The sequence below is a fragment of the Sapajus apella genome, unplaced genomic scaffold, assembly GCF_009761245.1.
Source record: "Sapajus apella isolate SASKATOON/1434 unplaced genomic scaffold, GSC_monkey_1.0 scaffold115, whole genome shotgun sequence".
NCBI classification, from domain to species: domain Eukaryota; kingdom Metazoa; phylum Chordata; class Mammalia; order Primates; family Cebidae; genus Sapajus; species Sapajus apella.
This window is the reverse complement of record NW_022437055.1, coordinates 3,125,604-3,139,031: the sequence shown is the minus strand read 5'-3', so window position 1 is coordinate 3,139,031 and position 13,428 is coordinate 3,125,604. Positions and strand designations below refer to the sequence as shown.

Below are 13,428 nucleotides of genomic sequence, written 5' to 3'. Positions count from 1 at the left end.
AGTCAATCAAAAGGCAGGATCAAAGCAATGGATTCCTGGGACAAGAGGCACTAGGGATGTTTATCCAAAGAGGAAACCATGATAGTCCCAGTGGGATCGCTCAGAAATTTCCCCAACCTCCTCCCGTCCACTGCGGCATGGAGCTTATGATTCTTCCCCTCTACTCACTCTTGTTGCAGGGTTGGGAGAAGGAAGATAACCAACCCCTATCTCTGGCAGTTCCAGATGCCAATCCTCTAGGGATGGCAGTTTGACAGAGGATGTCACATAGAAACACTCAGTAAGCTGAGAAGTTCCATATAGGGAGGGAGGAGTTTCTAGAAGGAAACTCAGGCAGGAAGCTTGAGTGTGTTAATCAGTGGCAGATTTGATCTCCATGTGACATAGGCAAATCATATCCCTTTATGGGACCCCAGTCTCCTCATCTGCACCCTGTAGGGGTTTTTCATAAAAGTTTCTTCCACCTCAAAAACACACTGGCTATTAATGAACTGAGACTCACAAAATAATTTTAGAATACAAAATATTGGAGGAGAGGCAGTGTAATCTACAAAACTTTTCATGATGCCAAGCAATTGAACAGATTCCAGGTAAAGGCCTGTCACTATGGGTCATAAAGTTTGGAATTTCACATCTTGTTAAAGAACTCAGCTTTCTCACTGTTTGCAAAAGCCCTTAGATTTATGTGCTTTGAAACCTACTGGGCTTTGGGAAAGAGGAGAGCGATTTCTTTTAAAAAGAAGTAAATATCACCAGGACTGATTGTGTGAAGAATTCCACCTTGAGTTTGAATTCACAGGCATTAGAAATCTTTATTTTCAACAAAGAAAAAAAACATTTTTTTGCTTTGTTAAAGAAAGAAAAACAATGGCATAGAAGAACATCCTTCTGTTTAATGAAAGCCCATTTGTGTTCCTTTGGGTGCTCCCCACAATACACACAGATGGGTTTACTTTTAATTAATCAGAGGAAAAGAATCAATGAATGAAGGTGTTACTTTATATATACAGAACTGTTCCTTTGGGTGAGGTGTGAAGAAGAGCAGAAAACTCTTGCAAGAACTGAGTAACATGTTTGATGGGTGCAAGACCTTCATTCAGCCTCTTCAGATTTGGTTTTGTGTCTGGTCAATCTTGTGTCTAATAAGTCTTGCTTGTCGCCTAGATCACTGTGCTCCCAAGAGTTTACCTTGCTCCTCACCTTTCGTGGGTTGCATGAACTTGAAGGGGAAACGAAGAGGTTCAGCATCCATATCATTTAGGTCTTTCCAGCGTTGTGAGACAATCGCTCCATGTAACCCACTGTCTGCAAATGCAACAGCTCACTCTTCTAACTAGGTAAAGCATGACTACTAAGCCACAAAACTGTTGTGACAAATGTGCCAAAAACATCACATCTACAGGTGCGTCTACCTGCTTCAAAGTAGTCCCCTTGTGAAGTCCCACACTTCTTTAATGCCTCTACTGAAAACAGCATTTATGAAACTCCTATTTGGGGACTGCTAATTTGAGCCACACATGAAAAGCACTTTAAACAGCATCTCCAGGGCTTAAGGGATCTAGCTCCTTCAGAGGCATGTTTGCCTTTGATTCAATTTACCATACTTTTATTTAGTTTGTGCTCACATATTAATGTTGTTTGATCTGAAGCCTTCTTCCTTGCTTTGACTGAGTCATTTACATGCAATGGGAGGATCTACGTAGTTGCTTTAGACTTCATTAACCAAGGAGGAGACCAGACTTTCAACATTAATGATTCAGTGTCATATGCAACCCACCATTGTTGGCAGAGTTTACTGAGGACCACCGACCATGGTTATTTTTCTACCACTCATTGTTTCTCCAAGAACGATATGTGCAAAGGCTGGACTTTAAAAGCCACATATAAGCTACAGGTATAATAAAATGTTCACTCCTATTGATTTGGGATAAGAATTTGTTTCCTTTTTTAAATTAACTTTTTATTGATCACTCCTGTGACCCTAACTGCTATGGGTTTTCTGGCCTTCTATTAAAAAATGTCTTTGATATTTATTTCCCCTTTGAGTAGTACAGGCCTTTTGTGAACCAATAGCCTCAAAGGAAAGCAAATGTTTACAGTGTGATCCTCAGAACTTTGCTCAGGCAACATTCCCTGGACTTTCCCTTGACAGAAATGGGTGCCGCCAGGGTTTCTCCAAGGAGTAGAGAGGAGCTAGGGCTCGCACTCGGAGGCACAATTGGCTTGTCTACACTCTAGGTACCACCTGGGATTTCTGAGAGACTTCTGATCTCTGAAGCCACATGCTTAGGACAATGGTTCTCAAACTCAAGTGTGTGTACATGAGAATTTCTGAGTGGGCTTCCTCAAATGCAGATTGCCAAGCCCCAGCCTCTTGAGTTTCAGATTCAGCGAGTGGACCTGAGAGTGTGCATTTCTAACAAGTTCCTAAATGATGCTGATGCTGCTGGTTCTGGGCTCACACTTTGGGAACCACTTTTTAAAATTTATTCATAGAATCAGAAGATTTTGGTTTGTGCCCTAGCACCATTTCTACAGTGAGAGAGACCTGGATTGAAGCCTGAACACCCCTACTTAACTTGAGGCGTGACCCTGAGTCAAATCATCTCTAAGTCTCAGTTTCTTCATTCTGGAAAAGGGAATAATAATATATGATTCACAGGAATGTTGGGAGTTAATGTGTAAGGGTCAGGCACAGAACACCCCAGGTCCTAGCTATGTAGTTGGTATAAGAAAGTGTCCTCTTGGAGCAGCCAAATGTTTCCCCTTTGTAGGGGTTAGTGAGTTCTTTCAGGCCTGGTTGAGTGTACCATCCTAGGGAACTAACAGACACAAAGAAGGTCGACTAAAATAATAGGGCTTCAGCCCAGAAATAGTCCTCTCAGGTAGATTGATTCTCAAGGGCTATTGGCAACGTGTGATTTGTGGGCAAGTCCTTACTTGTCTTCTGGGCCTGGATTTCCTCACCTTTAAAGTGAAGGGTTTGACCTAAATGATTTACTGTCTCAGAGGTTTCTTCCTGTTCTGACTAGTGTAGGATTCTGTGACTTAGAACTTGGGCACTTATTTCAGAATGGTCTATTAAAAGGAGAATAAAAAATAAGAGTCTTGTTTTTAACCATTTAGTTATTTTTAACATCTTTAAACTTTGCAGTCTCCTTTTAAACTGGGATACTGCACAAAAAGTCAGGGACAACAGCTAAATATAACTAAATCTCCTTCATAGCTACATCTCCTTAAAATGCTCCATTACAGGTGTAAAATGGTATATCTGTTATTTTATAGTGACATCTAGTGGCTTTTCCTTATCAGAGAATAAGATAAGCATTTTCTTACTTGCTCATCATAAGCTCTGCTGCTTCTGCTGAAGAAATTCATTCAACAATCTTTTATTAATTGCTTACTTTATATCAAACATTGTGCTAGGCCCTGAGGAGATGATGATGATAAATGATACATGGTCCTTACCCTCCCAGAGCTCATAGTCCAGTGGAAGAGGCAGAAAAATTGCTTGATAATCCCAGTACATTGTGATACATGTTACAATGGGAGAACATCAGGGCAATTGGAGCAGAGAAGGAGGTGCTTAACTCTTTCCACAGAGGTCAAGGAAGGTTTCACGAGGAGGCAGCCTTTGAGTTGAGTTTTGAAAGACTTTGCCAGATAACCTACAAAGGATAAATAGAAGCCATTCAAAAGAATGGGCACTCCATATACAGTGGCAAAGCACTTGTGGAGTCACTGCCTGGGACTTTGATTTGGAAAATTCAGCATATAGTGTATAGATCAGGGTTTCTCAGCCTTGGCATTATTGCCATCTAGAGGAGGGTATTTCTTTGTTGTGGAGGGACTGTGCATGATAGGATGTTTAGCAGCATCCCTGGACTTGACTTACTAGATGTCAGTAGCAACCCCCTCCCCAAGTCATGACAACCAAAATGTCCTCAGATATTGCCAGATGTCCCAGAGTTGAGGGTTTGGGGAGCGGAAATGGAAGATCACTCACAATTGAGAAAGACTTGTATAGAGGGAGTTCACTTGAGATAAGGCTGGACAGAAAGAAAGGTGGTTGCTGGGTTCCACCTAGCATGCAGAGGAGCTTGGGCTTCATGTCATAGTTGATAGGGAGCCATTGGGAGGGCTTAATTAGGAAATGACAGGCCAGATGTATGCCATCTGGGATGTGGAAGTGGCATGGGGCTGGAGGCTTGAAGGAAGGGTAGGACGGGAGACTACTGCAATGTTTTAGTAGAGAAGTAATGAAGGCCTGACCCCAGGCAGTGGTAGAAAGGATGGATTTCAGAGCTATTAGAAACTAGAAAGAACTTAATTGAATGTTTAGCTCTTTGTAGAGAGGGGAGATTAGAGGAGTCAAGGATGACCCCTTGGTTTCTTGCTTGAACAACTCTTTCATTTGTTGCTATTATTTTCACAATTGCTTAGCAGTGACAGGAAAAAGTTGGCCTGGACTTGAAGATGCAAAGCAGGTTCACTGTGCACTGTTTATAAACTTATAGAGGTCTGGTGAGACAGAACACACTCATAAGCAACAAGTTACATAAAGTGGGTTCATTACTTACGGATAGGCAGCAAGGGACAAAAGCAGCCTAGGATCCATTGTGAGCTGGTTTCCCAAGACTCAAGAAAGCTGCCTGGGAGGATGTAGTCTGAACTAAGCATGGTGCCTCACTTGCACCATAGCTGTGGAACCCCAAAATTCAGCCTGTCCTGAGTTATATACCTCAGGGACCATGTGAGTCATTTAGCAAAACTTTGAAGGACATCTGCTTCGAAGAGAGAGAGGGACAAAGGCTGAGCCTAGGAAGGACTGGAACAAGGCCGTGGCTGTTTCAGGCAGTTCCTTCCTATCTCAGGATACTACACTCCCAGCACATTCTGCAGTTATTTTTAAGATGACATGCAAGAAAGAGGGGAGTACTGTGTTGGTCCAAGGCCACCCAGAGAGCTGTCAGTAGAAGATAGCAAACCTTTAACTGTGTAGTGCCTGTAAAGGCACCACGGACATACAGAAGCACCAATCAGCCATTCAATTAGCCCAGGTAACCCAATGGGGAGTTATGGCTCCAATTTTAAAATGTGACACCTTGTCATTTTAATTAGGTGATACATTTGGTCACAAGAAAGTCCTGTCCAATTACGACTAAGTGAAATAGGCAGAGTATGATTTTCCTGGGGCTGAGCTGGCCTCACTCACTTAAAATTAAGTCAGTCCATTCAGCAGCACCCTTCAGTTTCATGTCAACCTGAAGAAAGATTCCCAGCAACTACCAGAGACTTACTCTCAGCTGGATCTTACTCTGTTTTGATCAGTGCCTGATCCAGGCATTGCCAACAGGAACAGGAAAGTATAGTGAAGATACTGGAGGATATAATCAGAATCTAGATGTCTTTTGACAGGCTTAGATATCCTCCATCGAGAAGAAATTAAACAGGACAAATACACTGCATCAGTTCCCGACAACATAGATTGGGTTTCAGAGTGGCATATATGTGAAAGAATGAAACAATTGAGCTTACTGTGTATCAGTGATGTGGTGTGGCTGCCAAAATGCTCCGTGTGATCTGAGGCCACATTAAGAGAAATGGTGTCAAGAATAAGGGAGGTGATAGACTATCCCTTCTTATTACTTGTCAGATTATGCTTAGAGGGCCATGTTCCAATTAAATGGAATGCATTCGCAGGCAGACAACAGGATAGTGGGGCCTTGAAGCTATGTAGAGAATAGTTGAAAACCATTTTAAGCATAAAGAAGGGAAGCCTTGGGGTAAATGCTGTCTTCGAATATCTGAAGCCACACAAGTGAAATTTTAAAAAGATCCCTAAATAGACCATGATGGTCTGGACACTATCACTTTGTGCTGACCATTCTATATCTTTATCTTCAGCCCAGCTTGCTTTCTGAGTGCCAGATCTATTCCTTCAGCTTTACTCAGATGTCCCACAGGTACCTCAAACCTTCCTCCAGAGCCTAGGAGGCTTCCTTAACTCCTTCTCCTCCTCTTTCTTCCCTGAATCCCTTTTGTCACTTTTATCTGCTAAATATTTCTCTAGTCTGCTCCTCCTCCTCTTTTGCCTTGTCTTCTGCAGTGGCCTCTTAACTAATTTCACTAATACCATCTCATACACTATACATAATGACCTTTCTAAAACACAGACCTCATCATGTTATTCCCCTGCTTAAAGCCCTTCAAAGCCTCCCTGTTGCCTGCAGAATTAACTCTGAATGCTTCAGTATGGCATCTGTGGCCTTTGACAACCGGGTCCTGGACTCCCTCCCCATCTTCAATTCCTGCTACTCCTTCACTCCCTAGAAGGTTTTTTGATGCATGTTTCTCTTACACAACAGGCTAGTGTATGCCTCTGTGTCTCTGCTCATGCTGATCCTTCTGTTTCATACTCCTTTCCTCTCTCCTTGCCTCATCTTTTTTTTTTTTTTTTTTTTTTTTTTGAGACGGGGGTCTCACTCTGTCACCCAGGCTGGAGCGCAGTGGTGTTATCATGGTTCACTGCAGCTTCAATCTCCTGGGCTCAAGCGATCCTCTCGCCTCAGCCTCCCAAGTAGCTGAGACTACAGGTGTGCACCACCACACCCAACCGTTTCTGTAGAAATGGGGTTTCACCATGTTTCTCAGGCTGGTCTTGAACTACTGGGTTCAAGTGATCTGTCCGCCTTGGCCTCCCAAAGTGCTGGGATTATAGGTGTGAGCTACTGTGCCCAGTTGCCTCATCTAATTCTTACTTGTTTTTCAAAATAAAGCTGCAGAAACCCTTGTCTTATCTTTAGGCTAGGTTAGAAATCAGTGTGAGGTGTTTTCATCACACCCTGTGCTTGTTCCAAGCATTCACAGTACACTCTATTGAAATACTTCCTCCAGGTTTCCATGTCTTATCCCTGTCTGTATCCCCGGTGCCTGCCGCAGTGCCAGGCACACATTAGATGCCAGAATTAAGCAAGTCTTGACCTGGCCTGACCACTGAGGGAGTACTGGCCATGTCTCTGATTGCCTCCCCAGCCACATTCCCAAGCCTGCTTCTCTGATATTGCCCTAAAAAGCTCTTCCCTGGATATAATGAGCATCCTGGATTTTTCAGCCGACAAAAGCTCCAAGGTGTTATCTTTACCTGCCTTCCTACCTCCAACACACCATGCAATTCAGGAGACTACTCTTCAGCAGATCTTTCTTTTCACACAGACCCATGACATGAGAGACCCTCTCTGAAAGTCTGTCTCTGTGTCTCCGTGTTGCTTTCTCTCTATCCATGTTGGGATGGTGCTTATGAAACATGGAAGGTCAGGAACAGTACTGAGGAAGGAGGGCCGCAGACTTGCATTGTGGTGCACTGTTAATATTTACCAGAAGATGTCACTGTAGGCCTAAACCAATACAAATGAGGGCATGAGGACTTTCAGTTGAGCATGAAGGTGACTCCATTATGGGGGTTTAGAACACCAAGCAGCCCCCATTACAATGCATGCCTGGAAAAGCTGGTTGAAAGGTTAATCCAAATGTGTCACTGCACTTAATAAATTTCTTTTTTTTCCAAACAATCAGAGTAATTGCCACTAAACTGTTGCCTCAGGGCTAGCATAAAGCCTCAATAAATACGTACACACTGGATGGATAAATACTAAAACTAGGTGTAGAAGGAGGGAACCCAGGGCAATAGCAGTCATCTTTGTTGGTAAAGGCTACTGGGAGTAAAAGCTACTACTCTTCAGCAGTAGGTCCTTACACAGATGAATTTTAGTGACACCAGCAAGGTCAGGTCCTAGGGAAAGTAGTAAGATAAGTAAAGGTGCTCTCGGCCCCTTTTCCATCCCCGCTCCCAGATGCTTCTCCTGTCCCCAATGCTTGTTTCTTCCTGAAAAATATATAAAGTGATTTATTTTAAGAAAAACCTTCCTGTGATTTTTTGCAAGGCACTTGGAAGATTATCCAGAGTTTCTGTGTCATGAGGCATGTCCCTAGCTTTCACCTTCCTCTTCCCCAGGATAATTCATCAAGTAAAAACTTAAAGGAGTTACTGAGATTCTGCTTTATGCAAGGGATAAAGGCCAATGTACAAAGCTGGAATGGATGGGATGAGGGTTATATAGAAGAATAAGACAGAACCCCTCTCCTGGAAAACATAGTTTAAGTGGAGATATAAACAGTTAATTGTAATTCAGTATCACAGATGTTTTTTGGGGTAGTGGGGAGGTAGGGTCTCACTCTATTGCCCAGGCTGGAACGCAGTGGCATGACCACAGCTCACTGCAACCTCCGTCTCCTGGGTTCAAGCAATTCTCATGCCTCAGCCTCCTGAGTAGCTGGGACCACAGGGGCACACCACCATGCCCAGGTAATTTTTGTATTTTTAACAGACGGGGTTTCGCCATGTTGTCCAGGCTGGTCTCGAATTCCTGACGTCAGGCAATCCACCCACCTTGGCCTCCCAAAGTGCTGGGATTACAGGCATGAGCCACTGTGCCCAGTCCCAGTATCACAAATGTTTTAACAAAGGCTAAGTATGGAAGTGCTATGGCAACACAGAGGGGGAAATGATAACTGGCAACACAGAGTGGGGTACACTTTTTCACAGAAGAGATGGTACTTGAACTGGTACTTGAAGGATGAGTAGAATTTTCCAGCCAAAGAGGGAAGATCATGACAGGCAGAGGAAGCACCATTCATAGGAGACAGATCTCAGGATGCCTGAGTTGCTGGAAGCCCCAGTTGGGAGAAATGTTTCCTCAAAGGACATCAGCCAATATTCAGTCAAGCAGGTAGCAGAGCAGGTTCCCTGAGGCTCCTCATGTATGTTTAGAGAACAACCACTCCCTCAGATGGGAATGAATGTTTCAGAAAAGTTGCCAGCCATTCTCTGGGTTTCCTTTAAGAGGCTAGATGCTAATATTCAATATTTATTTTTGCTTTCCTTCCACAATTTGCCCTTCTATGACTCCATCCTTCATCTTCTGTACCTGAGTGGAAACTCATTTCTTATAAAAAGTGCAGTGACAGGGTTCTCTCTTTGATTATGCCTGATTGTATTGTAGGCTTGATGTTTTTGGAGTGTGTGCCTACCATGTATGGTGTGAGTATGTCGGCGTGTGATTTAAATATTTGCTAGTCTGCTATTTGAGCAAAGACATTTATTTGTTTGAAACCTTAAAGAGAAGATAGCCATACCGCAAAGCTCCTTACTTGTTGACATCCACATGCCCTTTCAGTAGGTGAAGAAAAGGGACACTTTGAAGCTGCTGATAGAGTTAAGTTTTCTATCTTGGGAATATTATCATGAGCAAAGGTGGAAACCAAGGTAGTAGCTTGCATATATGCTATTGGTAGCTACAATGTCTATTTCAGTCAGTGACTAACCACAGCATTTATTTCTGGAGGCCCTCACTGCTCTGCCTATCTCTACATTCCACTTCCATAATGTATGAGCCATATTATGACAACACCAGAATCAAGAGTATCATATCATATACTCTTTTAATGAGTTTTTTTTTAAAAAAAAAACCATAAGATATCCAGATTAGACTGAATATTAGAAAAAACTGCTGTCGTATGTATAATAAGATTAGAATTTGAGCCCACTTGTCAACTCCAGTAAAGCATTTGCTTCCATTGAGTCTCCATTTCGTGATCACTAAATGGGAGTTTAGAGTAGGAAGCATGAAATAAAGTGGTTGCCTAGTTAGCCCATGGTGTCATTGGGAGGATTTTGTCATTGGTTAGAGAGGGAGAAGAAGAGGGGAAGGGAGAAGGGGAGTGAAGCATGTCAAGGTCGATGTCTGGAATCTAACCTTTTCATGCCTGTTTTAGCTGCAGTATCAGCAAATTGGGTGAAAAAATTAGCTATCTCTAGGCTAGTGGGGCTCAGAGAGGGGACTGCAGTACAGTTTACAGGACAAATGCCATCAGATCCTTGTCATTTTTGCTTTGCCTTCCTTTTTGGCCAGTGAACACCACATATACCATGTACCTCCATGACTCCACTTATGTCACCCATATCTCTGACTGTTGGTTTTTGTGCTTCATCCATAGGAACTTCTACTACATCACCATCCTCCGAGACCCAGTGTCCCGGTACTTGAGCGAGTGGAGGCATGTCCAGAGAGGAGCAACATGGAAAGCATCCCTGCATGTCTGCGATGGAAGGCCCCCAACCTCTGAAGAGTTGCCCAGCTGCTACACTGGTGATGACTGGTCTGGCTGCCCCCTCAAAGAGTTCATGGACTGTCCCTACAATCTAGCCAACAACCGCCAGGTGCGCATGCTCTCCGACCTGACCCTGGTAGGCTGCTACAACCTCTCTGTCATGCCTGAAAAGCAAAGAAACAAGGTCCTTCTGGAAAGTGCCAAATCAAATCTGAAGCACATGGCGTTCTTCGGCCTCACTGAGTTTCAACGGAAGACCCAATATCTGTTTGAAAAAACCTTCAACATGAACTTTATTTTGCCATTTACCCAGTATAATACCACTAGGGCCTCTAGTGTAGAGATCAGTGAGGAAATCCAAAAGCGTATTGAGGGACTGAATTTTCTGGATATGGAGTTGTACAGCTATGCCAAAGACCTCTTTTTGCAGAGGTATCAGTTTATGAGGCAGAAAGACCATCAGGAGGCCAGGAGGAAGCGTCAGGAACAACGCAGATTTCTGAAGGGAAGGCTCCTTCAGACCCATTTCCTGAGCCAGGGTCAGGGCCAGAGCCAGAATCTGAATCAGAATCAGAGTCAGAACCCAAATCCAAATGCCAATCAGAACCTGACTCAGAATCTGACGCAGAATCTGACGCAGAATCTGGTGCAGAATCTGACTCAGAGTTCGAGCCAGAAGGAGAACCGGGAAAGCCCGAAGCACAACCCAGGCAAGGAGCAGAATGATAGCACCAGCAATGGCGCCAACGACTACATAGGCAGTGTAGAGAAATGGCGTTAAATGGCTCAGAAAGGCTTGTACATACTTCTCCGAAAGCGCCACTGAAAAGATGGCATAGCTTAAAAGATGAAAGTGTCCAAACACATCCTGCTTCCTTCACTGGGGAAGTTAAAATGTTTAGATGTTGCCTTTACAGTTGCCTTTCAATTCAATGTTATACTGTGTGTGGGTAAAACAAATCTCAGTATGGAATTAAATTGTCTTTTTGGGGTTGGACGATTTGTGAAATCCGAAAGCCGAACCAGACTCACCAGAAATTGCTGTTTAGATATTTTAAGAAGTTCCTAAATTAGTCACGGAGACAAAATGAAAACATAAAATGTGACCATTTAACTTATAGCTAAGAAATGGACTTTAAATTATTTATGATACACTGTTAAAACCCTATCTTGGAATCAAACATTTTTTCCAGGGGTGAGAATAAGTATACATATAAAGCGACTAAAATGAAACAATAAGCCTTTCATTTTCTTCTGATTTTAACAAGGAATCTATAAATACAGAATAACAAACTAATGGTGAATCTTACCAAGCTGTAGAAAATAAAAAATTCCTCTCCCAAACATGGGTAGTTTTATGTCAAAATATTGGCTTTTCAAGAACAGGAGTCATATCTTGATATTTGAAATTTTAAACTTTTTCTACCTTCTGCTGTTTAAAGGTTTTAAACAGGGTGTAACTCACATTAAACAAAACACTTTTTTTTTTCAAAATGAAATACCAGTGTAAAGATCTAATTTCCAGGCGCTTTCAGGGCACTGTAATTTCAACAGTACTGGAATCATTTTGGCGCTGCTTCTCATTCATTTTAAGGCTTCTCCGAATTGTGCTCATTCCAAATTAACCCATGTATAGAATCTTTCTTCATCATCTAAATGGCGTGTTGCTGAATTTATTGTGGTATACAATCCTGGATTAAAGTCCGGACTTTCTTTCTATAGAATTATTTTATCAGTATTTGTGTAGTGAAGTTCTAATCAAGAAACTTGAACAGTATGTGTCTAAAAATATTGCTGAAGTTATTCTTGATCAGATAGAATTGAACCTGAAATGTGAACTCTGACTTACTTTTTGTGTGTCTATTGTAATGTTTCCAGTTGGGCCAACTATTTCTAGCCCAATTAGTTCTTTTTCGTGTTGACAGATTTGTAGACAATTACAAAAGCAAAAAAAGGGTAAAATAAGCATTAGGAAGGCTAGCAGAGTTATTCAATAGCACCTTGATAATTTGGGCAAACCTTTCTACCAAGTTTTTGTTTTGAAAAGAACAAAAGTAAAAAGTGTTCTGTAGTGAGGTTACGCATCAGGAACATATGAGTTGAGCAGAGTGACTTGTTAGTGTAAGTTGATGCAAAAATACTTCCATGATATCAATTACAAATTGACCAAGATAAAAAGAAGTATGTAACCCACCGTGCCGTCAAACATCATGATTCTGGGCAGTTTTCATTTTACTATGGATTTTGCTATATTTGTGTAAGGACTTACACTAACCTTCTGGCTGTAAATCAAACTAGGTGAATGAAAGTGCCATTTATGTTTTCAGAAGGGACATGCTTAAAAAAGCGTGGCCATAAAGTCACATCTTGTACAGTCTGCTCATGTGTATGATCTAGTTTCATCTGTAATAATATGGCCATAAACCGGACAGGAAGCTGGGCATTTGGGTTTAAAATGGATTTTCTTGACTCTGAGCTTGTTATCACTATTTCCAGCTTTTGTTTTGCCTGACAGTATTGCAGTCCTGAAAATCCTGAGAGCTAAAAACCTGAAAGGAATTTTTTAAAAACCACACCTTCAAGTGACAGTGTTTTAAACTATTTTGTGTACAATTGTGTTTTAAAAATAGTTAGTAGATCACTATGGTATTTCAATTTTCTTTAGTTTTAATTGAAAATGTTGGCTTTTAAAACTGATAGGTATTGTTGGAAAGCAGGATGAAGCCTGAGCCAGTGGAAAAGCTGGTTACAGAAAAAACATTTTGTGTTATTGCTGTGGTGTGCATGATTCACAAAGATTAAGTACATTTTCTCTGTCTAAACTGATTATTGTATATAGAGGATGTTATAAATATACATTTTTGCCATCATGTGAATCCCATGATTTCAACTGTAAACATCTGTCCATTGGTATAGCTTTACAAATCATTCACTGATTTTGTGTAATTTAACAATAGATATGAAATAAAGTTTAAATTACAGGCTCTGAGTAACCTCATAATTTCAAGATTTGCAGCCACTAGACACTGTGATCTCATAAACCAGAACAGAATTTTTCTCAACAAGGCATTTCCTTTATTCCTCTTGGCAGCCAGGTATGGAAATTAGATGGCCCATTCTAATCCCTCACTCTAAAATGGCCTTATTTTGGGGTGAATTTTTCTGAGATTCCATGTTTTGTGTACAAGTGTGTCCAAGCCACAGCCCACCGGCCATGTACAGCCCAGGATGGCTTTGAATGTGGTCCAACACAAGTTC

General features: G+C 41.9%; 1 protein-coding gene across 6 annotated transcripts in view; it reads left to right on the top strand.

Annotated features, from left to right (window-relative positions):
* HS6ST2 (heparan sulfate 6-O-sulfotransferase 2) overlaps positions 1–13,154 on the top strand; it is a 309,778-nt gene extending 296,624 nt beyond the window's left edge. For all 6 annotated transcript variants that reach the window (XM_032260229.1, XM_032260230.1, XM_032260231.1 and 3 more), the window contains one exon: positions 10,057–13,154. In XM_032260229.1, the coding sequence (XP_032116120.1) occupies positions 10,057–10,951 (895 nt within the window). In that variant the 3' untranslated portion in view covers positions 10,952–13,154. The remainder of the gene's footprint in view (positions 1–10,056) is intronic.
* Positions 13,155–13,428: the final 274 nt, after the last annotated feature.